The sequence below is a fragment of the Fusarium coffeatum genome, assembly GCF_003316985.1.
Source record: "Fusarium coffeatum strain FIESC_28 chromosome Unknown BRIP53273_contig_286, whole genome shotgun sequence".
In the NCBI taxonomy this organism is placed as follows: domain Eukaryota; kingdom Fungi; phylum Ascomycota; class Sordariomycetes; order Hypocreales; family Nectriaceae; genus Fusarium; species Fusarium coffeatum.
Window position 1 is genome coordinate 60,174 of NW_022158077.1, and position 27,307 is coordinate 87,480.

The window sequence follows — 27,307 nt, forward strand, 5'->3', positions numbered from 1 at the left end:
GTCTGAAATCATAAGGGGATATAATAGGAATTATCTACCGGTAACTGGAAGAGTACGTGATTGATGATTGCTCTTGAAGCTTTCGATGTATTTTTGATGCGCTGTAGACTGCAGTACAGTACTGCGCGTATGTATGTTCAGCTCCTCGACGAATCGTAAATTGTTCGATGATTCTATTGGGTAAGAGGCGAACCGTGAGTTCGGGTTCGGTTTTGCTGATCAGGCCAAGGTGATGGAAGACGATGATATCAATATTGGTATTGATGAGCAGATGAGGTGAGCTTGATGGTTTCCCCGATTAGAACAGGTACCTTTAGCCTTCCCTGTAAGTGAGACTTTGGGGATCACCCGGACACTAAAGGAAAGTACAGGTCACCGTTCTTGCTATTAAAATTGTCATAAGCAATTAGTAGAACTTGACGGAAGGCAGCTTACCGAAGGGCACCTGCCTTGCCTGAACAGGCAGTATCACCAAACCCAACTGTCAACATATAATGCCTTCAAGACGTCACCTTCCAGACTCATGTACCTGGTATTTTCAGGTCTGGTTGGGTCAGCTACAAATGGATCCTAGCTACAAAATCCTGCGGCTATCCACTCTCGGAAACACCCCTAGGGACGGACCCCAGCTTTTTCTGTACAGTACAGTAATTACATGTATTCTCGCGACTCGCAAATTCGAGATCTTTACAGTCGAATGACAGCAGCCAGCCCCTTTGGGTCATGATGGCTTCGCCGCACAATCGCATCGAATCTAAAGCTTGCATCACTCCACAGCACGCGAGTTGGGCTTCTTAGTGTCAGCTGCCCCTGGACCTGCGTGCTCTGCCTTGCTTTCAGCACCAACAGCAACCCAGTGGCATGATGCCTGAATCTGTCAGCTACACTTCGACTCTCGTGTTGCAGAACCTCAATAATGAGATCAATGAACGGACCATTGCTTATCATGCCTCAAAGCAGGTCCGCCGCCGTCACATTGCATGACTCTGACCTTGCTGCACGCGTCTCAATACGGCCGTTGATGGATTATCTCACCTCGGTAGACAACAGCGCAGCATTTCGATCTCACCTCCTCGTTGATGTGCTTCCGTCAACAGTCGGGTGATAAAAATTACCCCACGAATGCTGTTGTAGCGGGCGCAGATATCACTAACACAGGTCTGATTTCTAGGGTCGGGTCCAGCTTCTTCCAGCCCCCTGTCGACCTGTCAATTGCTCACTAATGGCATGGCACCATACGGTGGACTTGTGATTCACAGCGTGACCACTTGTCAATATGGTCTTCCATTACATTCCCCTACTCGGCGTCCAATACTACAAGTGACGCAGTGATGTCACGCCTTCGGCCTTTGACGAAGAGCCTAGAGCGGCGTTGACCGATCCATCGCGACAGTAGACACCTCTGTATCTACAAGACATTCCATGACCTTGTCATCGGTCACTCAGCTGGCAAAGAACCAACTCTGGCACTACCTACGTATCACATCTATCTATTTACAAAGCTAGGTAGTCAACGCTGCCGGCCATCAGAATAATGTCCATATTAACGCCTATCAGAGAGGGTCCTGTCCCGCTCCCTTGTGGGACAGTGCCAAGTGGATTGCGATAAAGAACCCCAGAATGGGGTCTTACACCTCTGCATATCGTAATGCAATCCAAATCAACTCATGATAGCCACGAGCTAGTTTTCTGATGATTGAGAGAGTGGTGTACTGAAACAATCAGATATCGAACAAACACGGGATAATATATCTCCCGAGCCCATGGTTGTTCGGCCTTGTGGCACCCGATCGACGCCAGAACTTCCTGTCCTGTCGCAAGTCCTTCAGCAGTGACATTGAAGCGTCGAGGAGCGAGCCAGCGAGCGGAGGGGGTGGTTCATGCATGACATCCCTTGTCTGGGGAAGACAACCACGCCCTGCTGTATCTCTTCATATCCAGTGACAAACGATTGCCAAGACTCGTTGCTTGCCGATTTTGACGAAGCCAAGACCAAGACAAAAAAAACCCTGACTCAATTCCCAAAACTATGACTAGATATAGGTACTTTCTTGATACCCGTATATCATAAGTTATTGCGATATACCACAGAGATGCGGTAATCGTCGGCAATGGCATTCAACAACAACCTTGTCAAGACAGCTCAGTTCATTCCTATTTCGAGCTAGTTTAAAGTTTATCTATCGCTTAACTCCAACAACAACCAGGTTTCTTGGACTCAATCCATAGTCAAACACCGTTTCGACCCACGCGTGACGGACGAGATCGTCGTGTTCCTTGAGATATGTCCACCGGTCCGACACGATGAGCGATTCAACCGCCATTGCGCTGAAAGCCATGAGACTCCAAACAGCGCACAATTCCTTCTTGCGGGGCAGATATTGAGCCTCGTATCGTTCGATTTCTTCGTCTGTAATATCGCCCATCTTCTCCTGCATGACTTCTGCGTATTGTTTGTACTCGGTGTTGGTTGTGAGTTTCTCGACTGCTCCACGAACATAGGACTTGAATGTTCCATAGCAGCTTTTCCGTAATGATCCAATGATTACGGGGTTGGTACTGATATCGAAGGGACTTTCGCTGTCATCCTGGGTGGAGGCCGGGCTCTCTGTCTGTTGGGATTCTCCTTGGCCATCCCCATGCCGGACCTTTTTTACCACGCCCCGGTCGAGAAAGATCTTTTGCAAGACTGCTCTGTAGAAATGCCGGGAGAAGAATCCTGCGCTCTCCTTCTCGGTCCAGTTTTGTGGTGCTTGGCAGGCCATCATGCGAGCTGTGATATTGAGTCGCACGCCGTCTCCCTGATACGTTGAGAACTTTTGGCTCATAGGAAAACCCTGCGGATCGTGCTTGTCTGATTCGCGAACGAGTCGGCCATTGACAGCTTGCAGAGTTGGTCTTAAGAAGGCATGCTTATATGTCGGTGGTCCAAGTTTCTCAGTCATCAAGTTGTAACAGCATCCAACGATGGCTACGGCTCGGATGTCGGGGTTGAGGACCAAAGAACGGATCCCAAAGTGCGAGAGATTTCCGCAGGAATGGATTGACATGGCCATCAAGCTCAGGTCTTTCTTTTCGGCTTCTGTGTCGTTCTCGGTGTTAATTTGGGCGATGACCTCTCCCAATTCACCACTGTCCAACCGGCCTGAAATGTATTGAACAGATCCCTTGCCCTTTTCCACAGTATACTCTGCTTCAAGTTCTTTGACAGGTTTGAACTCGAAGGCTTCATCCCCCGCCACCTCGCGAATAGCCTTTGCCAAGGCCTCTGGGTCGTCTTGAGCATCGGGTCCCCTGACTTCTAGAATCTTTGTCCATAGCTTTTTGTTTCTCATGACTTTCGGCTTGACAGCCAGTCCAGAGGACATGTCAAGACCTTTCGCTGCGTTGACGTTGTTCTCTCGCCCCTCGACGGCCACTACGTGCCGGTTATAGGGTTCACTCGCCATAGCTCGGCCAAGGTAATTCTGGCCACTCCCAAAGTCCACGTAGTGGGATATCTCGTTTCCATACTGCTCCCTGATGTCGTCAGAAAGTCGTGATAAGTAGTCTGCAAAGTTGGTGACTTCATGGTTCTTCTTCACGTTCATGCCTATGGCTACGGAGCGTGGCAGAGCTGGCAGTTTCTCTTTGGGAGGCGTGAATGATCGACCAAGCGAAAGATTCCGAATTGTTCGGATGTACTCTATGAGGCTCTCTGGAGGCTGCTCACCATCGTACTTGAGGGTTTCCAAATCATCGCGCATGAGGAGGTCCAAGAACTCCATAAGGCTGCATGATAGGATGAACGGATGCCATTCTTTAGGGATAGCGTAGTGAAAGAGGCCAGGCTCAATAGTGAAGAAGTCCAGAATGTGAACACCACCGCACAGAATCTGGAAAGTATCAGAGCTCCGAACGAACTTGAGAAGCTCATTTATGTACTCTTCTGGTGACGAGAAATCGCCATTGAATGGCAAGGGTTTTTCTGGTATCATTTTGACTCAGGCGGTTAATAAGTTACCCTGAAGAGTTATCAGTCACCATTTGGTGGTGTTGCAGAAACCATGTGCTTACGAATTATGTCACACGTTGTATAATACGGTTTCTCGTATTTATCTTCAGAAGTTGCTGTTAAGTATTGGACCTTTCAGTTTGTGGTGAATGTGAGAATGGCTCCTTCGAGAGCAAATCAGTAACTTTTGTGTGAACTGATTTATGTCCGCAGTCCAGAATTAGAGTTGAGAGGCAACTCAAATTTACCGGCCTGGAGCAACCAGAAGTTAGGAGAAAGGTGTTAAGCAAGAACAATATCCAAAGACATGAAACTGTGCCAACTTTTGTGGAGGTTCAACAATTGTTAAACATTATTCTCACAGGAGTTTTGGTGTGCGGGTCGGGTTTGTAGGTGAGTCCTCGGTGTGTGCCAAAGTAGTACGTACAGATAAGCTCTCACCGAAGGCTCCCGGGTAAGCTCACCTGCAGGGTCCAAGCATGCAACGTCATCCCTTCCATCTAACTCGATGTCGCAACCTTCAAGATCCTCAAACCACCTGTCTCTTTTGTTTTTCCTTTATCGTCGCGAGGTCACACAGAGCTGTAGCGCAGTATTCCTGATTCGTATGGTTACTTCACCACTCTCAGGATGATGTCCTCCACCAACGACGAGGACCCCTTCCTCCAGGTCCAGCAGTACGTCCTCACCCTTTATCATGCGCCCAACTATCAATACTAACCACCATGCAGAGATGTCCTCAATCAAATGGCCAATACCCGGCCATTATTCGCTTCATACCTTCGAATCCGCTCCCTTTCCACAAATGCCAATTCTCCAGAACTAGCCTCCGCCCGCTCTGATCTCGAAGCCTCCCTATCATCCCTTGCCGATGACTTGGCAGACTTAATTGCATCCGTCCAAGCAGTCGAGTCCAATCCTGCACAATTCGGACTATCAGAACACGAAGTCACGCGCCGAAAGCGCCTTGTTCAGGAAGTCGGAGGCGAGATTGATGATATGCACGATGAGTTGGCGAAGAAGGTGGACGCGGGCGATCTACCCGATCCGAATGCCTTTGCGATCGATGGCGACCATGAGGACAACTATGCCGAGTTTGAGCAACAGCAGCAAATGGAGATGATGCATGAACAAGATCAGCATCTGGATGGCGTGTTCCAAACAGTCGGCAACTTGCGCCGGCAGGCAGACGATATGGGCAGGGAACTCGAGGAGCAACGCGAGATGCTTGTGGATGTGGACAACGCTGCTGATCGCCTCACCAGCCGGTTGGCGACAGGTGTGCAGAAGCTGCAACATGTGATGCGACAAAACGAGGATCGATACAGTAGCTGCTGTATAGCGGTTCTCATATTTGTTCTTATACTGTTGCTGATTCTCCTCCTCATCCTATAACGCATTTGTCGCGGGGATTCAGAGTCAAGTATACAGCTCTTTTGTTCAGCGTTCATGATATTGTTATGTATGGGAAACCGGAGTTTAGGCTGGGAAACTACTTCTGGCGAGTACTTATACTCATTGACCAGGAATTTTCTTTTTCTTATCTAAATGTGTACATTAGAAAGATAGACAGAGGAGCAGTGGCCGTTATTCATCAAACGGCATCTTATTATCTAAAAACTCATCCAGCTTTCCAAACGCTTCCGGTGCAATACCTCATAATTGTGTGCCATACAAGACTAGAGCCATCTTCAATTCTTCAAACTTCTTTCTTAGTCGTGGTTAGGATAGGCCTCTATTCCATCTTGATTTCATCATACAGCCGGGTGTCTTGCGACCCTATACTAAGACCAGCCCGGATTCGGTCTTGAGTACATCTGCTAGAGCAGCCAGAGAGCCAGCAGCAGTGGCATTTTGGGGCGCCTTCTTTGGAAACTCGACAAGAGCAAGTCGTAGTGCCGCTAACGCAGCGTTGCCGTAGAAGCCGAGGAAGCGTTGCTCGTGGCCTTGGATCATGGACCGCAATACCACATATTGGGTGTTCGATGTCTCGTTGGGTGGCGTGTTGACGATGTATGCGAGTGCCTTCCAATAGTTTGTGGGGGGGTAAGGATTCTTTTTAGACGATTTGCTGAAGTCTCTCAGAGACAGAGAAGCAAAACCAGCACCTAGTCCAGTCATTCTGTCATTGTGACTTTGTTCCGTAATCCACGATGGCCCATCCTTCTTCCACCCTATAGCGATTCGTCCTCGTTCTGTCCTGTCATTGCCTCTATGACCAAACAAGACAGGGCATACTATGCGATATTTGGCCATAAGGATATCCACCAAGGACTGACCTCGCCATTGAAATTCTTTGTTGGAAAAGATATGGGCAGCAAAGACACCAACGGGGTCCGCGGCTTTAGGGTTTGCGCCGCCTTCGTTAATGAACTGGTTCACAATACCCTTAGCGCAGATGTTGATAAGATATATGAAGAGTGAAGGTAGAGTGGCATCGTTGTTCATGGAGCCCTCCACAGGCTCTCTCTTATCCACCACAAAGGCACTGACATCGATAGGAGGACTGGGAATACGACCTTCCAAAGCCTCCTTGAGCGCACCTGTGATTTTGTTGATCTGTCTTCTGTGAGGGTCTGGTTCAAAGCGGTTGGATGCTGGCAACTTACAGGTTGAGTATTTGCTCCCTTTCCGCCCGTCAGTTGACCGATAGCTACCCGAATTTCTCTACGAGCAGCACCGAGTTTGCCCTTCATGGGAGATCCGGCAACCTTTGACTGCGCTTGCAGGTCCCTTCTCAATTTCTTCAGCTCCTGATGGATCTGAGAATAGCGATCGACACTGGCAGCCGGTTTAGCTGGCACAGGTTGTACAGCTGGCTTGGAGACCGGCTGAGGGGCGGTTGCAATAGTAGCAGGTGCATTTGCAGCTTGTGTCACCGCCCCGTTCGGTTTCTGAAATGGATTCTGGGCTGATGGTTGGGTCGTACCGAATGGGTTACTGGGTTGTTTTGAAGCAAAAAGTCCAGTGGCAGGAGCCGCTGGAGCTGGAGGCTGAGCGGGCTTCTTGACTTCGGTGGCGGGTGTTGTAGAAGCCTCTGGCTGTTTTGATTCTTTCGCGGGAGTTGCACCGTTCGTTTTCGCGGGTTCCTGCTTGGCCGGGGATGCTGGCTGTGGCGCTGGCTCCGGTGGTAATTTAGGGACAGTCTTCGCCTTGAGTTCCCGAAGCCTTTTCTCCTCTGCAACTATGGCGGCCTCGGCCTTCAATCTCTCCTCCTCCTTGCGCTCTTCAGCAAGTATGCGTTTGTGCTCCTCCTGCAGCTCATGAAGCTCATAGACTCGTATCGCTGCTTGGCGCACGCGTTCATGTTCTAGTTGCGCCGCCGCCAGAGCATCTCGGTGACTGAGTTCGTTGTTTCGGGTATCGCGAAGAAAAGATGAGGCGAGGTTACGCTCTGGGCTGGAGAGCAATTGATTCCTCTTGGCAGGCGAAGATAAAATCTTGGAGGGTGAAGAGAAGGCCATGATGGAAACAGGATATTGCTAGCCTCGCTATTAGGCTGGCATTTGAAATGTAGGTAAAGATTGTCGAACGCCAGGCAAGAAAATATCGAATGTAGAGTTTCAGAGGATAATTCTAACCTCACGGTTAAGATGCAAATACTCGACTATAGGCTTCAGACCTTGGGTTGAGTTTGCATTAAGAAGATTGTTTTTGGGACTTGATAATGCAACCCTTAGAAAGAGGTTGGATGTCGATCCATCAATAGAAACAATGCTGCAGGTACGTATCCAGCATCCAGAGATGCTTAACTTTATGGGGTATAGCCGCAGCATGCAGAGCTGCCAGATCTCGGTCCCGCTAAAATAAAGTCCCGACACAGCCACACAGCGACGGGAGGACAAAGTACCGCCACATTTTGTATTCGGGGTCTGGGAGCTCCAAACTGTAGAACACTACCGCTAAGTCGAAAGCAGTAATAAGCTTACTCGACATCGCAAACCATGGATAGCCAGATCGTTTCCAAGTCTCGGAGTAGATAGATATAGCTCATATAGCTCCATGTCTTTCTAACTTTTGTGAACGTGCTAATTTCAAGTCTTGAAGAGACAGAGAACTTGGAGTTCTTGGGCCAACCCGAGGTCTCCAATTGGTTCAGATGCTTTTTAGAACGGCATTTATACGATCTGGGCGGTGTATAATTCCGTATCTTTTTCAAGATGGCGCTGTCCTGTGAAACATGGCTTCGACATTTCATTGCCATGTCGCTTCCTAATTGGGGAAATAAACATATCAGAAAACTTTATCTGAGGAGGAAACATAACCGACAGAACGGACAATTCTCCATTACTGTATAGTAAAACATTCGAAGTGATGCACGCGTCAACAAAGGGCGACACGATCCCATGATCATCTGGGGATGCCTGCAATCCCGTGTTTAGCCAAGAGAAGCTGAAGCAACCGACCTGGAGCTTTGAGACAGACAAGGCACGATGGAGGACCCCGACTGAAGGGTTGCATTGACGGTGGTTCAAAATCTAGAACATGGGTGTGAATCACTGCCGTGGGCCGGGCCGTTGTTGGCCATTTGTGTAAGGCATTCCAATTAAGCTCTATTTGGGAGGTATGCGGAAATTGTCCCAAAGCCACTGAAGTCTCTTTGGGGCGATTGGCGACCAGGAGGGGAACGAGTCTGTGTGATACATATCGAGTTCGGTCAATGGCTTGCAAGACGATCCTGTTAGTCGACAGGCGTTCTGAAACACAATATGTGGCAGCTGTAGTGTACATATGCCACTTTTGTGTGAAGAATTAGATTGATATTTGACAGCATACGAATTCGTAGTCTACAATTGCTCAACAGAGAATGTATCAACAACTACAAAGTCAGGCAGTGCCTGTCTGAAACATGTCCATTACAACCTATGCGAGGCTGAAAGAACACATTGCTTGTCTGTGATCCACTAAAGCCGGACACGCAGCCGAGGAGAGCCTAGGCCTGACTAACTAACTGACTGGATGTTTTGATATGTGAAGATATTATTGCTTTAAGGGAAAACGTCTTCATTAATTCAAAACGAATCCAAGCCGAATCAATAACTCCTTTGTTACCCGCTTGAAAAGACTAATGTCGACTACCAAATGACCCATGGATTGGTATCTGTTGGATGAAAGTACAGTACCGTTGGCGATTAACGAGATCCAGCAAAAGAAAGGAAGGAATGCTAATGAGATCACTTTAACGAGCCATAACCCACCATATTCCGTCAGTACGATGATGAAATACCCCTCGATGACGTTTAAGAGATGAATTTCTTGGATCGCTTCCATGTTGGCTCTATCAAATGTTCAAAGCTCATCCTTGAGCCGCAGGGAGGCCTGGCCTTTTCGTTGGAGCTGGAGGTTTGATTAATATCCATGGATGTATCCATCCCATGGCGTGAAGCAGGGGGTTTCGTCGCCCCTAGCGTAGGCGGATACGGTTAAGCATCACTGCCTCGGGCAACCTCTGAAAGTGTGACACTGGCCACGAAAACAAAAGGGAAACGAGGGCTCAGTCATCCGTAGCCTGAGGGTATTGATCAAGGGAGGGAGCCTGTTTCGTCTTTGTTTGATAGTCATACTAATGAGTATGACAGAGAGACTTGACAGATATATCGAAACGTACCTACCTTACCTAAAAAAACAGTCGTCTAGAACATGGCCGGGTTTGGCACCCACAGCCCACATCATGGACGTTGAAGCTTGGGTCATCCAGGGGGAGAGAACGTTAATTGTTAGTAGCACGCCGTAAATGGACAGGACAGCTCAGATGTTTACACGAACAATGCAGCCACAGTTGTCGATATATCGATCACCTTTGAATATGTGTAATAACCTCCACTGAAGCACCTAGTCTACGTATTCTGGTGAGTTGTTGAGTCCTACAACAAGCGCGACCTTGTCTTACAATAAACCTGATCCATGAGCCTATCCGCTTATGGGGTTTCTTTCTGTTTGCTCCTGATGACGCCCTTTCTCATCCCTCGACGCCACACCCAGAAAGATCGACTCCTTGAATCATGACCATGCCCAATTTTAGCCTGGGGGTAGTGGTGCCTCCCGTCTCTGTATCCTTGTATGTGAACCGAACAAGTCAACTGAGTTGGTCAATGTTTCTCAAGTCCATCGATGCTGAGGTACTTCGGCGCTCCGTGACACTGAGATGTCAACAATATATTCTTGACATGTATCTGATAGAAGTAGAAAAGTGTGATAGGAGTTGATAGTTTCAGCCATCCGAGCTGTCTGGTCATGGATTTATCCTACGCTATTATGCTCCAGGCTCCATGGCACTTAGGAGATAGCATCCCCGCTATTAGCGGAGTCAGCCGGCGTCAGTGCGAGCTTCAGGTGCTAGGGGGTCTCGGGGCTCTACCACGCTTGGATTGATCCCACTAGAGCTGTGTTAGACAAGCAGCCAACCCCATCTTTAGGCGCCTTCAAGGTCAATCCCCCGGTCCAGCTGCCCGGACGCCAGACCAGAGCATCCATTCTAAACTGATGATGGATGGGATGCCCCATGAGCCTGCGTACTACACCCAAGGCCTAGGAGACGATGGGAGGCTAGGCTGTCAGGGCCCCAGTGGTATGAAGGAGGAGAAAAAAAAAAGAGAACAAAACAATGTGCAGCTTATCATCGCCAGGCAGGTTACGTAGCTGCTGCTGCGCGTTTGCTGCACCCTGTAGCTGCTGTTTGGAAAGTTTGACAATATATGAGATGAAAGTACCTAAACGGGGAAGGTACATCAGCGCCCTACCTGCTGTACGAGAGTAGAAGTAAATTTAGACCAGAAGGTACATTGCCGTATCCCACTTCCCTCACACTCCACTTGGAGCTAAAGCATCTGTCTATCTATCCACCCATCCTCTCTTCATCCATCCATCCCTCCTCTTCCTCTTCTCCTCCATAACTTACCCTCGTCTCTCTTCCTCTTGCCGGGAGTTGGAATTTTGTTCCATTCATCCAGGCTTTCACTTCTCGTCGTCTCACCAACTGCCTCTTCATCGCCGCCTTTCCAAACCACGCTCCTTGGCTCAGCGCAAGCTCGTCTACCCTCCTTTTGGGCAAACATTGTCCCGCCGTGCCATCGCCTATCGCCATCGCAATTCGCCTCATCCATTGCCCGTCACTCAACAGGTTCACCATCCTCATTCCGTCGTCCATCTTCGGCTACCATAAAAGCTTCACGATATTAGATCCAACTAGCTGTATCCTGATCCATCCCCTCGCCGAACATCGACGTGCTATATTTACACTACACTCCGAACGCTCTTGACTGCCCAACATGGAGCAGCAGCAACAGCAACCCCCGCAGCAGCCGCAACAGCAGCAGCAGCAACAATCGCAGCAATCGCAGCCTCAACAGCATGCTTCTCAGCAGCAGCCCCAGGTTGGCGGCGTCCCTGGGCCTGCTGGACGCAGACTTCATATTGCCCATCGCCGAAGCCCTTCTGAGCTGACGCCACTGATGAGCATGTTTGCTAACCCTGGAAGTAAGTCATGACACTACCGACATTCTATTTTTCGTCTTCTTCTCTTCATGCATTCGCATATGGCTCCATGGTAGCTTACCTGACCTTTGCGTTATGCACTTACCTATTTCCCACATGCATTATTCCCGCTGTCTTAACGCCACTTCGATCTCGACATGCTAACGTTGTTGTCTTCCAGTGGAGCAGCTTGCCATTCAGCAGCAGATCGAGTTGTTGCAACAGCAGCAGCAGCAGATTCAAGCTACGCATCAGCAATATGTCAACATGGGGATGATGCCTCCAGGACAGCCTATCGGTCCTGGCGGTGCGTTCAATCCTTTGCAGCCAATGCCTAATATGTCGCAGGCTGCTTTCCAGTTCCCCAACCAAGTGCCTCAGCAGAACATTGCCCCCCCTACCCAGCCACTATCACATCGCCGTAATCAGTCGGCACTTCCCAACATGGGCATGGGACCTCCTCCCGCGCCCTCCTCTGGAGCTTCTGGAAACGCCCCCTTCGGCAGCTTTGAAGCCCCTCAAGCCCAAGCCCAAGGACGAGAGAACTCCGGAAGCCGAGGCGGTCGTGGTGGACCCCCTGGCGGAGGTCATCAGAGAAGGCACTCTCTCGCTCTTGCCGACGCCAAGAAGGCCGCCGAACTCGCCCAGCAGAAGCGAACGACTACCGGCTTTTCGTTCCCTGCCTCTCCTGCCCCTGATGACGAGAACAAGCCTGCTTCTCAGTCTACTCTCGATGTTCCCGTCGCCCAAGGATCAGGCCGCGGAGGACGTGGGGGTCATGGCCGCAGCCAGAGCATGGCCGTCAATGGCCGAGGCGGCGGCCGTGGTGGTGGATTGAACGCCGAGAGCAGCGAGTTCCAGCGCCGCGGTAGCGGTCACGCTCGTACCGGATCCCGTAACTTCGAAGGAAACTGGCGTACTCAAGGCCAGGGTCAGGACCAGCCTGGCAACGCTGGCCAGAACCAAGGTTTCCAACCTGGCCATCGACCTCGTGGATCCATGAACCAATCCGTCTCCGGAGTAGGAGGTTTCCAGTACAACCCTAACCAGCCCCAGGTCATGCAGATGCCAAACCAGATGATGATGCCTCAGATGTACGGTCAGCAGCTTAACCCCATGCAGCTGAACCAGCTGCAGGCTTTGCAAGCCGCTCAGATGAACGGCCAGCAATTTGTCGGTCTCCAGGGCTCCCAGCATGCTGGTCAACTCGGCGGTCAGCAGCAGCAACAGCAGCGCAAGACCCTGTTCACCCCCTACCTCCCCCAGGCTTCTCTTCCAGCTCTCTTGGGTGATGGCCAGCTCGTTTCTGGTATCCTCCGTGTTAACAAGAAGAACCGTAGCGATGCTTATGTTACCACTCAGGATGGCCTTCTTGATGCTGATATCTTCATTTGCGGTAGCAAGGACCGAAACCGTGCGCTTGAGGGTGATCTTGTCGCCGTTGAGCTTCTAGATGTTGATGAAGTCTGGGGCCAGAAGCGCGAGAAAGAAGAGAAGAAGAAGCGCAAGGACATCACTGACACCCGATCTGGATCCACCAACCAGGGCAACCAGAACTCTGGTAACAACAACGAGGGTAACCCCCCTGAGGGTGGCATTCGCCGTCGTGGCAGTCTGCGCCAGCGACCCACCCAAAAGAAGAACGACGACGTCGAAGTCGAAGGCCAGAGCCTCCTCCTTGTCGAGGAGGAGGAAATTAATGACGAGCAGAAGCCTCTGTACGCTGGTCACGTCGTTGCGGTTGTTGAGCGTGTTGCCGGTCAAATGTTCTCCGGTACCCTTGGGCTGCTTCGTCCCAGCAGTCAAGCCACCAAGGAAAAGCAGGAGGCCGAGAGGGCTGCCCGTGAGGGTAACAACTCCCGTCACCCCGAGCCTCGACAACAGGAGAAGCCAAAGATTGTTTGGTTCAAGCCCACGGATAAGCGTGTACCCCTCATCGCTATCCCCACTGAGCAGGCCCCCCGCGATTTCGTCGAGAAGCACCAAGACTACGCGGACCGAATCTTTGTGGCTTGCATAAAGCGCTGGCCTATTACTTCCCTCCACCCCTTCGGAACTCTCGTCGAGCAGCTTGGACGCATGGGCGATCTCAAGGTTGAGACTGACGCTCTCCTTCGTGACAACAACTTTGCTTCAGACGAGTTTTCTGATGCTGTTCTTCGCAGCGTTGGTCTCCAGGATTGGTCTCTCGAAAAAGAAGATGAGGCTGCTATTGCCGAGCGTCGCGACTACCGCGAGGAGAAGGCCTTCACAATCGACTACAACGGAGGTGCTGAACTCGGCAATGCTATCCATGTCAAGTCTCGCCCTGATGGCAAGATAGAGATCGGTGTCCACGTTGCAGACATTGCTCACTTCGTCAAGCCCAACTCTCTTGTCGACCGTGAGGCCAAGAAGCGAGGCACCTCAGTTCAGCTCAAGAACCGTTTCTGTGCTTTGTTGCCTCCCAAGCTGTCCACTGACATCTGCTCTTTGACCCCCGATCAGGATCGCCTCGCTGTGTCTGTTGTTTTCAACGTAAACCCCCACACAGGATCTGTTGCCGAAGGTGACGCCTGGGTTGGTCGTTCAATTGTCAAGAGTGCTGGCAAGGTTTCCCTCAACGAAATTAACGAGGCTCTCACCAACCCCTCTGAGTACAAGAACTCGGCTGTTCCTGTTAACAGCATTCAGATTCTTAACGCTGTTTCACAGAAGTTCCGGGAAACTCGCCTGGGTGCTGGTGGCGAGCCGATTGCCCCTCTCAGGCTGTTCCAGCAGCTTGACGACGAGAATGATCCAGTCCAGGACAACCTCTTTGACTCCACCCAGGCTCTCGAGCTTGTTGAAGAGTTGGTTCACAAGGCCAATGCTCATGTGGCACAACGACTTGTTGAGGGACTTCCCGAGAAGGCTTTCCTCCGTCGCCAGTCCGCCCCTAACCCTCGTCGCCTTCAGACCTTTGTCGAGCGTATGACAGCTTTGGGTTACGATATCGACTCGTCTGGCAGCGGAGCTCTCCAAAACAGCCTCTTTAAGGTCGATGACCCTGATCTGCGCAAGGGCATGGAGACACTCGTCGTCAAATCTATGCAGAGGGCCAAGTACTTCATCTCAGGAAAGACCAACAAGCAATTGTGGCCTAACTATGCTCTCAACCTGCCTCTTTACACTCACTTCACCAGTCCTACTCGTCGTTACGCCGACATAATTGTTCATCGTCAATTGGAGGCTGTTCTCTCCGAGGGCAAGATTGAGTTCACTGACGACTTGGAAAACCTTGTCAAGACTGCCGAGTCCTGCAACACTAAGAAGGACTCGGCTCAAAATGCTCAAGAGCAGAGCGTTCACATCGAATCTTGCCGAACAATGGACAAGAAGCGACAGGAAGCTAACGGTGATCTCATCGCCGAGGGTATTGTCCTGTGCGTGTACGAGTCAGCCTTTGATGTCCTCATTCCTGAGTGGGGATTCGAGAAGCGAGTCCACTGCGATCAGCTGCCTTTGAAGAAGGCTGAGTTCCGTAAGGAGAAGCGAGTCCTCGAGCTCTACTGGGAGAAGGGTGTTCCCAGCTCCGCCTTTGTACCCGAAGATGAGCGACCCAAGGCGGCAGCTTCCATTCGACACTCGAATGCTATGGCTGCCCAGCGTCAGGCTGAAGAGGCCGAACGCGCCCGAAAGGAGCGTGAAGAGGCTACCCGTAAGCAAACTGAGACAGGCACCATCTCTACTGATGATGTCGATGCCCTGTTCGACGACGATGACGACAACCAATCAGACGTGACCGAGGCTATGGCCGGAGCTTCACTGGCTGAACGTCCGACCCAGAGTGTTCCCGGTTCCCCAACTCGATCCACATCCAACGCTGGCAACCTGCACCGCACTCGCTCTGACTCCAAGGTTCCCGTGACAGAGGCTGTTGAGACTCGCCTCACCAACAAGGAGAAGTACCTCAACCTGTTCTCGCTCCGCGAAGAGGGCGGCGACTACATCCAGGATGTGACGGAGATGACGAGAGTGCCGGTCATTCTGAAGACTGATCTTACCAAGAGCCCACCGTAAGTTATCCCGCAACAGTAATATTGGAGAACTGTGCTAACCAAGGACTCAGTTGCCTGACAATCCGATCCCTGAACCCTTACGCTCTGTAGAGTGAGAATAAAAGTTAGTTGGCGACGGTAATGGTGACAATGTATGTAGTGTGGGAAGTCTGGAGCGTGGACTGCTTATTAGTCAAGGATAAAGTTATATCTATCATAGGGAGGTGAGCGTTGCCAGGGATTGACAAGACTGTCAGAAGGAGTTGGACTTTTAGCTGGCGGTATAGTTATGGATAGGAGAAGACATAGTGGAGGTAATTTCATCTTTGCTCAAGCAGTATACAATGTTCCCCGTCATGACAATAAGATGCCAAGAGTATCGGGCTATGAAGTGACTGTATCACGATGTGCACTTTAAAATTGCCTTGTCCAAGGGTGTAGTCTAAGTTAGTTACCTGCCGAATTAATATCTTGGCTTCCCTTGGCTATTGACCAGATAGTCTTGGGAAAGTTGTTGGGCTGACTGGATAAACGAGTTTATCGTCGCGTATCTAACGCTCGGTTTAGGCTGTAAACATTATCCGCAGGGGTTGAGCCGTAACTGTATCAGCTGTGTTTCGGCCAATGGCCGAGCCGAGCATAGCTTTGACAGCATGCAATAGCAGAAGAGTTCTCTGTGCGTTGTTTCACCTTTTAGGGCATAGTGTATACTGTCTTCCATGGTATATAGAGTTGGTGCTAAGGAATATATCACATTCACATATGCAATATCCATATCTCGGGACGGTTTCACAGTTCCAGTTGTCGGCGTCTCAGATCTACAGATGGAGAACCCTAACAGTCCGGGTACTACAGAGACGGTCGGCGGAAACGTTTGAAGGGGAAGGACGTTAAACACGGCTATCTACCATTCCTGCACATCGGCCTCTCTTGGCACCAGTCGTGAAGCATACCGAGCACCCCTGGCCTGCCTAAGCCACGGATGCTGCTAAACCCGTAGTCACAGAGCAGAAGACAGAGTTGAGATGAAAATCCTGGTGTTGAGCCGGCAGAGACAGAGAGATATAAGGCTGCCTGTTCCTCTCCGTTGAATGTTTTGTTCTGACTTGACTTGACTCGACGACTTACAAAGACAACAAGTTTCAGTCCATTTCGTTTCTACTCACTCGTTCAATAAGCGCTGGCCTGCTTTTGATCTTCAATTCTTCTCACCAACTATCTACTTTTTAATACTTATTTACCTGACTTTGCTGGCTGGTCCGACACATTCCCTTTATTTACTAGTACAACAAACAATATGGCTTCTCTCAAGACTATCCTTTTTGGCCTCTTTGCTGGCTCCGCATTGGCAATGCCTTCAGTTCCTATGTTCACCAAGAGACAACTACGATATCATGAGCTCTCCAAGCGTCAAAACGATGCTGCCGCTGCTGCCGGCCTCGATGACCCCAGTATCTTGCAATTGTAAGTCACCTTGGTCTGGTACTTCTGCAATTGAACAAAACTAACACCTGTGTCTAGTGCCTTGACATTGGAACATCTCGAAAACGCCTTCTACCGCGAATCTTTCCTTACCATCTCCGACGAACAATTCGCTCCCCTCGGTCTCGAAGGTCAGACACTCGAGGATGTCAAGTCCATTGGCAAGACAGAAGCTTCTCACGTCACTCTTCTCCAGTCAGCCCTTACAGCTGCAGGCTTCGCTCCTGTCCAGGAGTGCAAGTACGACTTCAAGGGCGCAACTGCCGACCCATCTGCCATGGTTGCCACTGCTGCCATCCTCGAGAGTGTTGGTGTATCGGCCTACCTCGGCGCAGCACCTCTTCTCACCGACCCTGCCATTCTTGGCACCGCCGGAGCAATTCTCACCGTTGAAGCCCGACACCAGACTGCCATTCGAGTCTTCTCCAAGGCCGTGGCTGTTCCTCAACCTCTCGACACACCTCTCGGCCCCCGTGCAGTCTTCTCTCTCGCTGCTCCATTCATCACTGAGTGTCCTGAGGGATCCAACCTCCAGGTTGAGGCTTTCCCAGCTCTGGCCATGGCAGAGGGCCAGGCAGCTGAAGCTGTCACCATCGGAACCAAGGTGAAGCTTACTTCTGAGGCTGCGGCTGGTGCTACCTTCTGCGGTTTCACAGCTGGAGGTTTACTTCCTGGCGGAACCAAGTTCACAAAGTTCACTGAGGGAGAGGGCTGCGAGGTTCCTCAGGGAGCTGCGGGAGTTGTTTATGTTACATTGACGAGTGATGGACCTTTGGAGGGCGTTTTGTCTGATGATATTACCATGGCTGGGCCTATGGTTTTGACCATCTCGTAAGGGGACATGAAGCTATGTTGTGTTAATTAGTGGTGGCGCTGTAATATTACTTAATACCCAGACTGAGTAGCTACTTTTGCTCAAGCCAATATTATTACTAGTAACTCACTATCCCGACGGTGCAAACTCATGTGTACCGTAAGCGACTTCAGTTGACACATGCCATTCGTGCAATATTCCTATAGATGATATAGTACGCATGCCGAGGTTGGCCGGCCTGGCTATATCTACTTGTAAATCTGAGTTGCTTCGTCCAGCGACCTTCGAAGCCGCTTCTTGTGGAACATATTGTCATGCACTCCAGTTCCCCCTTGACACCGTCTTATCCATCCCCACAAGTCCGGCTGGAAACTCGTTCAACACTTTTGCTAATGTGATAACTTTTATGCTCCTGACTTTTATGCCACCCGCGCCAACGCCGCTTAAGTCTGCAAGACGGTGTGCCCAAAAGGCGTCATGCTTAGAGACCACTGTAATGTAACATCTACCATAGATCTGCCTCAAGTTCAAATCATGCTCTAGAAAGGTCGTGCTTCAAAGTACGCCTGGGCTCTGGCCCAGACTTGCTTATCCTCTGCCCGCATTTCGTCCGCTGTCAGCGCCTCCACACCCTTAGCAAGTGCGTCGACAAAGTCGCGTGCAACCCGGAAGTCCTCCGTCAGTGCCTCGGCGTATGGCACAAACGTCTTGGGGAACTCCTCCAGCCGGTCCAGTCGGCCTTGCTTGTCCCCACCGGCTTCGTCGTCGTCGAAGAAGGTCATCATAGCAATTCCGAGACCAATGTCAGGTTCCTGTTGGAAAGGTAGACTTTGTAGAAGTTAGTATCGCATGGTGAGAGATGGAAGATAGCCTTACCGTGAGCTGATTTCCAGGTAATCATCCCTTTCGCGTTTGGATTGTCCGTACAGGAACATTGAAGCCACAATAGCCTCCATGAGATCCCGATCAGCTTCTCTCATGGCGGAAGCCAGAGACCAGAAGCTCAGGATACTCTTGTTGAGAGGGCCAGTGTAACCCAAGGATTGATGCCGGAGCTTCAACAGAGATGCACACTCACTGATCAGCACAAGGGTTGCCTTCTCCTCGTAGGTGCCCTTTCGGGGCAACCCAGGCTGGCCTTCAGTGTGCTTTCCTGTCAAAAGACCGTTTCTGATAAGCTCAAACGCGACTAGAGCTGCTTCTGACAGACCGGTCACCTCAGGATTGCTCTCCTTGACATCCTGCAGAGTGATCAGGGTGGTCGCCAAAGCATTGCCCCACTTTGTGAGCTTGTGCTGGTCATCAGTATATCCTCTCAAGTGGATGAATCGCCAAATGGCCACCGAGGTCACCATATTTGTGCTGTCAATTCCTTTGATAGGCCTCTCCTTGGGGAATGTCTTTTCAACGAACTCGGTGTTAGCAAGCGACAAGACTTCCAACGACACGGGGCCAGCAAAATCCTCAGGGAAAAATGCACGAACGTCTTCCTCCTTGACGTCCCAACTGGCAACCATGTGCGAAGGGGGAGGATTGACCGAACGATGGTTGATAGTGTATGAGTATTTAGGATCAAACCAAGCCCGCACTTTGATATTCTTGTGCTGAATACCACGGTGAAGTCTGGGAATCAGAAGAGAAAGCGCCTGCTCCTTGATGGGCACTATTCTGTCAGTGACCAACTTCTTGTACTCGTCTGATGCAACGCCATCCAAGGTAGGCTGGATAACAACTTGTCCATGGGTGATGTTTCCCAGCAGACGAGGTCCAATCAAACCAACGTTTAGGTAGTGGAAGAGCTCAGCTGGAAGCTGGAGGCCGAGATATTCATGGTTGTCACTAGTCAAGTGCTCATAGTCGTTGACACGGATCTCACCGCTCTCAGCGATATAGACGAAGTGGTGGACGGCCATTCTGGCCTTGCGATACTTGTCGAGCCAGTTGGGGTCCTTGTTTTGCAGTATGTCGTTGAAGCTAGCGCAAGCAGTTGCAACACTGTTCTCGGCAGTCCTCAGCAGATTGGCGGCAGTCGAGATGTTATAGTCCGAGTACATTGAGGTCTCCAAGAGAGCAGGGAAAGGAGAAAGAAACGATGTTCCAGACATCAAGAAAGAGTCGATAAATCTTGGTTCGCTTGCTGTGGGCGTGAGACTGCGCATCACCTTCTTTTTTGAGATGGCAGTAACTGTCTTGGCTTCCCAGTCAAAAGTACGAAGTACAGAGTCCTTGATAGGATACAGGAGAAGCTCCTGAGAACCCATCACTCCTGAACACTGGTCTGAGTCGGTCATTTCGAAATAAGCAAGCTATTTCTATTAGCACATAAAACCAATGTACAGAACCTATGGTTCACGTACCTGGGCGCATGCAGTGTAGGGAGCAACCAGAAAATGAAGGTCACGGCTCTTCAGAACCTGTTGAAGCAGGGGGTAGAGATTCTGAATGCGAAAGGCACCTGTAACAACATTAGTTGGGCCAAGATTCCTGTTGAAGGCTAATATTTACTCACCTGTACTAGTACCAAAGGTCGACACCGCCTCCTCAGCGGCGCCCTGAAAGTACAAGTTCCAGGCCTCGTCTGTCTTCTTGTTGGCCTTGAGACCACGATCCAAGGTGATATCATCCTGGCCGGTCACAGGTTGACCGTCGAAAACGAAGAAAGGGACGATGTCGCTTTTCGCCCATTCATCGAGGTTTTGGCTTATGTGTGACTCAACTCCCGTGAGACCACCTAGAGCCGACAGCAGGGGTTCGTGGGCAGGAGGCGTTTCGAGAAGCTGGCTGAGATAGTAAGTCGCATCAACGGCGATAGCGCAACCCTCGAGCTGAGAAATATCATGCGTGCTATGTCCTCCAGTTAGCGCTGATGACTACAAGAGAGTAAGTCGCAAAGGTACGTACGAAGCCTGGTCATTGATCCAGGTATCCTCATTTAGGACTGTTTGAAGTGTTAGCGCATGCTATAGAACCAGCTTGACTATTTCAAACACCCCATGGAGACATGGTCACCGCAAAGACAGTCGGTCGTGGCGTGATTCTCGTTCAGTTGAGCTGATATTGAGCAATCCATCCACAGATTCATGACTGCAATTGAGCTTTTTTATATCCTGCTAGCTCTAGTAGGACCAGACGAGCTGATAGAAGCCAATTCAGCGGCGCCAAAAGGTTTCCTCACTGCCGACACGAATGTTGCGAGCTATGAACGTTGAACTTGAACGTCATGACGGCCGACGGGGTTTGGGCGAAGTTTGTCTCCATGCGCGCGGGTCAAGACTCACATGGCATCTCGAAACGCTCGCTGCAACTTGGGCGCCCCTATAGTATATGTTCTCGGTGTCGTGGTTAGGTGATTGAGGGGTCTCGGAGGCGGAAGAGCTCGGTTGTTCGAAAGGTGGAATTCGGGATCGCAAGTGTTGGCGGCAAGGTGAGGGTGGGCGTTGATAGAATATGGCGGGGTTGAAAGGAGTTCCGCCAGGTAAGGTGCTGTAGCTGTGCTAGGGGAGATCGGCGCAGCTGGGTAGGGAGGAGCAGAGGGGGACGAATTTGGCGGGTCGTCGGCGCAGGAAGATAGCGAAGAACGAAGAGAAAATGAAGACTTTTCTCAGGAAACTGTCGCAGGAGGTTGAAGAAGGTCCTATGCAGGTATCTTCAACGACGGTAGGTACAGTAGGTTTGAACAGCTGTTAGAAGATGTGACAGGCCAAAGTTTGACGAGTTACAATGGCAGGGACTACTACCTAACCTAGGGGTGGTACCTGCCCGCCTACCAGACCCAGCCCAGACAACCTGACCTGACCTGGCCTGAACCTAGAGTTTGCCTACGGGCGGGACGGCACATCCTACCGCCCATCCCATCCATGCCAGCTGGAAAGAGCCCTCGTGAGTGTGGCTAGTGTTACCTGAAATGTGGCTGTGCTACAAGAAGTTCACTCCAATATCAATCTGGACCTCTCTACAGAAGGTTCCATACGATGAGAATGGATCAAGAGAGAATAGGAGAATATGGTATTTTGAACACTTACTGGGATGTAGTCTGAGTCGCTTCAATTCCTTGTTACTACTATATAGAACCATATACTTGTGGTGACATTGGATGTTGCAACTTTGGACATCTGATTTGAGAGCCCCGCACTGTACTGCAGTACTCACGGGCACCTAGCACTGAACCCAATGTTGGCAAGCAAACATCCAATCTATAAATGGTGGGGTGATGACGCTTTGTGCAAGGTAAGATCAAACGATCATCCCTTGTTTATATCATCTGCAATTGAGTGTTTGTCGCCGATTTCTATTTCTAGCCTGAGAACCTGAGCTAGGCCCGAAGATAATCACATACGCTCCCTTCCCCACCATATTTGCACTGCGGCTTTATCAATCTACAACTTCGTCTCTTATAATCAAGCAAACATGAACAATCCCGTGAAGGATAAGCTCGGTCGTACTGAAACGTCTGATGGGGCGGATAAAAGAACGGCAAATATTCCTTTGATCGACATTTCGGCCCCTGATGCCGATCAAAAAGAAATCGCCCAGCAACTTATTGACGCTGCAGAGGAGCATGGCTTCATTTACATCCGCAATCTAGGCCATGAGATCCCAGCAAAGGATGTCGACGGAGCTTTTGATCTTGTAAGTAGCCCTGAGGTAAGGGGAACAAACAGAATCTAACCATGAAATTACAGGTTAAAAAGACATTCGAGTGTTCGTTAGAGGAGAAGCAGAGGTGCACAATTCAGACTAACAACCGTGGTTGGTCGGGCATGCATTCCGAGACTCTAGATCCCAAAAACCAAAAGGTAAATTTGATGCTAAGAAAGACTGATATCATGGCTAACGCTATCTATTAGATTGGAGACTTCAAGGAGTGAGATGCCAGTCCATTTAGGCCGATTGCCACTAACATACCATGGTAGAGCCTTCAATTTTGGCGAATTCGCAAATGGAAAAGCTCAACAGCCTCTTCCATCTGATTTGGTTCCCGATGAACCCCAGATAAGCGCCTTTGCTGATTTATGCCACGATCTTTGCCAGAAGCTCCTCTACTTGCTCGGTCTAGGTCTCGGTGTAAGTCGCCCCTATTCTCATCTCCGAATCCAATAAACTAATCAGTCGACTTCCTAGGTCGGCGATTTCTTCTCTTCAGCGCACAACACAGAAAAGGGAGCCTCAAGCTCTATCCTCCGCTTCTTGCGTTATCCGCCCCCTGAGTCTACCGCTCATTCCGAAGATGATGTGCGTGCTGGCTCTCACAGTGACTACGGCTCTGTCACCCTTCTCTTCCGTTTGAAGGGCCAGGCAGGGTTAGAAGTGCTTACAAAAGAAAGCATATGGGCACCAGTGCCTGTATGTCCACCTGGTACTGAAAACGACCCCAGTCCGCCAATTCTCATCAATATCGGCGACCTGCTATCCTACTGGACCAACGGACTATTCCGCAGCACTCTTCATAGAGTTGTATTCCCAATGGAGGGAAGCGCCAAGGTTCAGGGAGAGACAAATGAGGGGCCAAGATATTCGATTGCTTACTTTTGCCATCCTGTTGGCACGGTCCCTCTTGAGCCTGTTCCCAGCGAACGGGTAAAGAACTTCAAGCCTGCTGAAGGGGCGCCAAGTGAGAACCCATACGCTACAAGTAAAGTCATGACAGCAGATGAGCATTTGTTTATGAGACTCAAGGAGAGTTATGGTGACCTTTACGATAAGAAATCATAGGCGCAAGCAAGGCATACAAAAGAGAATTGAGTCAATCACCACGAATTGGTATTCGTTAACTAGGTATCATAGTCTGTCGTCAATCGTTCCTCGTTCTCAATCATCCTCAATCGCCGTTCCCTTTAGATAAGCCCAGCCCCAATACGCCAGCGACACCATGGGGTAGGAAAGCCGTCATAGTCCTTGGGCAAGATAGAGGGATCTTCCATGATGGTCACATGTTCCAGAACGCGCCAGTCGTATACATGAATCCAGTTCCGCTGTCCGGACGGAATAGTCTCTCGCATCTCTTTAATCTTGTCAAGGAGAGCCTTTGTTTCCTCTTGGTCGTTAGATCGGCACAAAAGGTAAATCTTGGTGATGTCAGTGACGGGCGCTCTTCCCTCCCTGTCCAGGCCACGCTTCTCCCTCTCGAGCCAAGCATCGATGTTCTCGACTGGGTCGCCAATTCCGTGTAGCTCAAAGAGTGTCTTGACCTTTGCATTTTCGAGGAGTCCAGGCGAAATCAGCACTTCTGCCATGGCGAATGCACAATCGTCGTCCACGTAGACGCATCCGTGAATGCTCTTCTCGTTCTCGTCCTCGTCCATTTCAGCGAGCGCAACGTCCTTGCCGACTACTGGTTTCTCATAACGAGGCTCTGTTTCGGTCTCAAGTTCACTGCCAGCGTCATGATCGGCTTCGATGGTCATGCCAAAGAAGATGTCCATTGGCTGATCTCCATCAAATTCGAGTTCAAATTCGAGCTCATCAGCACAACAAACAAGTCCGTCATCAGACATGTTGGTTTGAGATCGTGAATTGTGAGGTATGTCGCTGAGAGGCTCGCGTGGTTGTGAGTTGTTTGCGTTGTTGAGCAGGCGCTTGTGTTTCACTGGTGGTTCGGTGTCTGACTTAAGGCGCTTGCGTGGCGATGCCGGTTGTGAAGTTGGCGGATCGCGTTTCTGCCTTGCAGAGGGTTGAACAACAGGCTGTGCAGACGAAGCGGGAGGCACAAAGGTTGTAGGCAACGTTTGCACGATATTAGGCAACCCTAAAGGGCGTGATCGTTCGGACTTCTCACGGCAGGGGCTGACTTGGTTGCCGCCTGTTGACCTTGTTACTAATGGGGAAGTGGGAGACCATGTAGATGTTGTGTTCTGGGTTGATTTTCGAGGTGATGGCGTTGGAAAAGTCGTCGCTGTTAGTTGGCTGGCAGCGTCAACTGCAATGCCGCGTGGGTCGGCTGCCTCTAGCTTTGCAATCCACTGCAAGTTCTCCTGACTGTCCTCGAGCTCAGAAGCTGTAGTTGCATTCTTGGCCAAATCTTGCAACTGCCCGAACGACATTGTGTCAGTGAAGTCTCGATCAAAGTGGACTTTTGTCACTGAGGGAAATCGCAAACTCCAAAATCCAGTATTTCCTACTCTATCGAAGCTGAAACATTTCAGATCGAACATCAAAGGCTTAGTGAATACAACGGTAGGAGGAGACCCTTGTTCAATGCCAGGAGCCTGTTTGAGTATGATCACCTTGTTCTCTCTCGGGGCAACAGGCTCAGGGTTTGAGTAAGTAACGACCTCCCTGAGAAGGGTTTCGTTGAGTTCGACAACGTTAACGATTGTAAACTCTGGTTTAGCTTTCCAGCTTTTAACCGCTTCTCTATTGTCGAGACAGCCAACATAGAAATGTGTCCATTTCAACCCCGGGATCCGGTAGGCCAAAGCCTTTGATGGTTCGTACTTGGCACCGAGAACCGCAAAGTCGCCAACATCTCCAAAGTTCCCAATATATTCCTTCTTGAGCTTGATACAGCAACTGGAAAACTTTCGTCGTTGATCTGCGAAGTCGAAATATGGCTCATCAGGTTTCAAAACAAGGCCTTCTTTTCGGGCCAAGATAGTCAAAGCAAAAGCTTTGCGTAGGGTCGATGCACCAAGTGGTTGACTAAAGTCGACGACTTGACGCGGAACTAGTTCTGCCCAGCCCTTGCGGCAACTGATAAGGTCAGAAAGGATCTTGAATCTCTCCGAGTGCCGTAGATTTATCAACGACTGATCTTCCAAAAGCATTATGTCGTAATAGATGATCATCAAGTGCTCCTGTGGTCCATGTCTGTCGAGTTAATATCAGATACGGTGATGAAAAGGGGCAAACATACAACGAGTCGAGGTCTGTGTTCAAAAATACACCTCTACGCGATACATGCTTTCTAATCTTATGGAATGGGAGTACCTTCCCCTGCTGGTAACTGTTAGATCGCCCGAAGCAAATGAATTAGGGCAGAGCATACAGAATCATCATATACAACTAATTCCCCTTCCAGTATACAAGCCTTCTTGACTCTGGTGTCAGGCTGTCCAATTCTAAGTGATTCTAGTATTGTCCTGCTCCAGAGTCAGCTTGCGCAACCCATGGAACGTTAAGCACGAACCCATGAAGTGCAACCCTATCTTCAGTGCTGTCTTTGCCGCTCTTTGAAAATATCTGGAGGCACCGATCGCCTTTGCTTGGGTCGATATGGATCTGGCAGTATTCGCCGTCGATCTTTTCCTCGACGCTCATACGCCCATGGCCCATGTCCAAACAGTGCTTGATGCTGCGGCCTTTCAGCCAGGGTTGTCGTCCGATCTTGATGCCCAGTTGAGGTTTAACCGTACCCATAATCTGTTCACGCGGCGTTCTTCTCCCAGCGTTTGGGAGCAACCTCCTTCGCAAGACTTGTGCGGTAGCGATCGCGACAGCAAAGTCATCCTGGATCTTGAGAACACAGGGAAGTAAGGAGTCACAAAGTTGATATATGAGATGCGGATCTAATACTAGTGGTTGGTAGCTTTTCAGAATCAACCTCGTAAACCACTTGGCTTCCACCGCACTCAGCCTCCTGTACATAATTTCAACATGCGTTCTGTTGGTAGGAGTCAGGCTGGCCTGTGAGGCGCGAATCGAAGGGGAGCTCCATCTCACTTTGGAGGCGAGAGAGTGTAGAAGTTCATCGATTTCTTCTACAGTCACAAGATCCTTCTGACTGTAGCCAGGACTGGGCTGGATTGCCATTAGCTTGTTACCATTATTTCCTTTGAACGAACTTACTGTTACAGTCAGGATGCGATGGACACAATCTGCCAGATCAACACCAGACCCTGGTTGACGATACTGGGCTAATTCGGCAATACGTGAGGCTCCGAGAAGACATGCGCGCCCAATGATCCTTTCCAAACTAGGGGCCTGGATACAGTAGACCCTGTCGGTTCTCTTATCGGGGAGTAGCGTCGACAAGAGTGCTGATAGACTCGTATCATGGGCATCGACATAGCTCCGATGCCTAGCAAACCACTTTGTGGTAACGCCGTAACAGCTCTTTTTATTGACAAAAAGATTGTAGCACTGGTCAAGTAATTCGCAAACCAAAAAGAATGGGAGAGGCATTTTCAAGGAATCATCGCATCGAGCTCTTTATGAAAGGCATGGACAAAGAACAATGTATGATTTGCATGGAGAGACTAATTGCTGACTGGATGAACAGGTAGGTGGGGTAGGTCAGGCGACAGAGCCAGTTTGTGAAGACTAAGAGATGCCATTCCCACTTTCCTACTTTCGTGGGCGTGATGCCTTAGGTAATTGGTGATGAATGCAGTTGGGCAATTAACGTGTCAGCCATAGCTTCCCAAACCAGACGCGACCTTGACGCGAAGGTCACGTGATAGATACTCAAAATGGGTCTTATGGAACTTGGAAGTCTACTGGTAGCGTCTATCAATCTCAACTTACACGCTATCTGTGCCTGACCGCCTCTGATTTTTGTTGAATTATGTAGTGCATGATGTAAACGCT

At 50.0% G+C, this 27,307-nt stretch overlaps 8 protein-coding genes across 8 annotated transcripts; 4 read left to right on the forward strand and 4 right to left on the reverse strand.

Annotated features, from left to right (window-relative positions):
• Window positions 1-2,180: 2,180 nt before the first annotated feature.
• FIESC28_10147 (uncharacterized protein) lies at window positions 2,181-3,977 on the reverse strand (the record flags this gene model as incomplete). Its single annotated transcript, XM_031164282.1, has 1 exon — window positions 2,181-3,977. One exon carries the CDS (start codon window positions 3,975-3,977, stop codon window positions 2,181-2,183), a length of 1,797 nt encoding a protein of 598 aa, XP_031011659.1.
• Window positions 3,978-4,624: 647 nt separating this feature from the next.
• On the forward strand, window positions 4,625-5,389 carry FIESC28_10148 (uncharacterized protein; the record flags this gene model as incomplete). Its single annotated transcript, XM_031164283.1, has 2 exons — window positions 4,625-4,671; window positions 4,726-5,389. 2 exons carry the CDS (start codon window positions 4,625-4,627, stop codon window positions 5,387-5,389), a joined length of 711 nt encoding a protein of 236 aa, XP_031011660.1.
• Window positions 5,390-5,773: 384 nt separating this feature from the next.
• FIESC28_10149 (uncharacterized protein) lies at window positions 5,774-7,458 on the reverse strand (the record flags this gene model as incomplete). The annotated part of the gene is made up of 2 exons (XM_031164284.1): window positions 5,774-6,553; window positions 6,604-7,458. The coding sequence occupies 2 exons, from the start codon at window positions 7,456-7,458 to the stop codon at window positions 5,774-5,776; spliced, it is 1,635 nt and encodes a 544-aa protein (XP_031011661.1).
• A 3,804-nt stretch (window positions 7,459-11,262) lies between these two features.
• On the forward strand, window positions 11,263-15,597 carry FIESC28_10150 (uncharacterized protein; the record flags this gene model as incomplete). Its single annotated transcript, XM_031164285.1, has 3 exons — window positions 11,263-11,470; window positions 11,649-15,504; window positions 15,558-15,597. The coding sequence occupies 3 exons, from the start codon at window positions 11,263-11,265 to the stop codon at window positions 15,595-15,597; spliced, it is 4,104 nt and encodes a 1,367-aa protein (XP_031011662.1).
• A 1,186-nt stretch (window positions 15,598-16,783) lies between these two features.
• Window positions 16,784-17,803, forward strand: FIESC28_10151 (uncharacterized protein; the record flags this gene model as incomplete). The annotated part of the gene is made up of 2 exons (XM_031164286.1): window positions 16,784-16,950; window positions 17,008-17,803. The coding sequence occupies 2 exons, from the start codon at window positions 16,784-16,786 to the stop codon at window positions 17,801-17,803; spliced, it is 963 nt and encodes a 320-aa protein (XP_031011663.1).
• Window positions 17,804-18,321: 518 nt separating this feature from the next.
• FIESC28_10152 (uncharacterized protein) lies at window positions 18,322-21,067 on the reverse strand (the record flags this gene model as incomplete). Its single annotated transcript, XM_031164287.1, has 6 exons — window positions 18,322-18,610; window positions 18,659-20,088; window positions 20,140-20,237; window positions 20,292-20,626; window positions 20,684-20,720; window positions 21,061-21,067. 6 exons carry the CDS (start codon window positions 21,065-21,067, stop codon window positions 18,322-18,324), a joined length of 2,196 nt encoding a protein of 731 aa, XP_031011664.1.
• A 1,122-nt stretch (window positions 21,068-22,189) lies between these two features.
• Window positions 22,190-23,494, forward strand: FIESC28_10153 (uncharacterized protein; the record flags this gene model as incomplete). Its single annotated transcript, XM_031164288.1, has 5 exons — window positions 22,190-22,411; window positions 22,465-22,578; window positions 22,630-22,646; window positions 22,696-22,846; window positions 22,904-23,494. 5 exons carry the CDS (start codon window positions 22,190-22,192, stop codon window positions 23,492-23,494), a joined length of 1,095 nt encoding a protein of 364 aa, XP_031011665.1.
• A 122-nt stretch (window positions 23,495-23,616) lies between these two features.
• On the reverse strand, window positions 23,617-25,545 carry FIESC28_10154 (uncharacterized protein; the record flags this gene model as incomplete). The annotated part of the gene is made up of 1 exon (XM_031164289.1): window positions 23,617-25,545. One exon carries the CDS (start codon window positions 25,543-25,545, stop codon window positions 23,617-23,619), a length of 1,929 nt encoding a protein of 642 aa, XP_031011666.1.
• Between the last annotated feature and the right edge of the window lie 1,762 nt (window positions 25,546-27,307).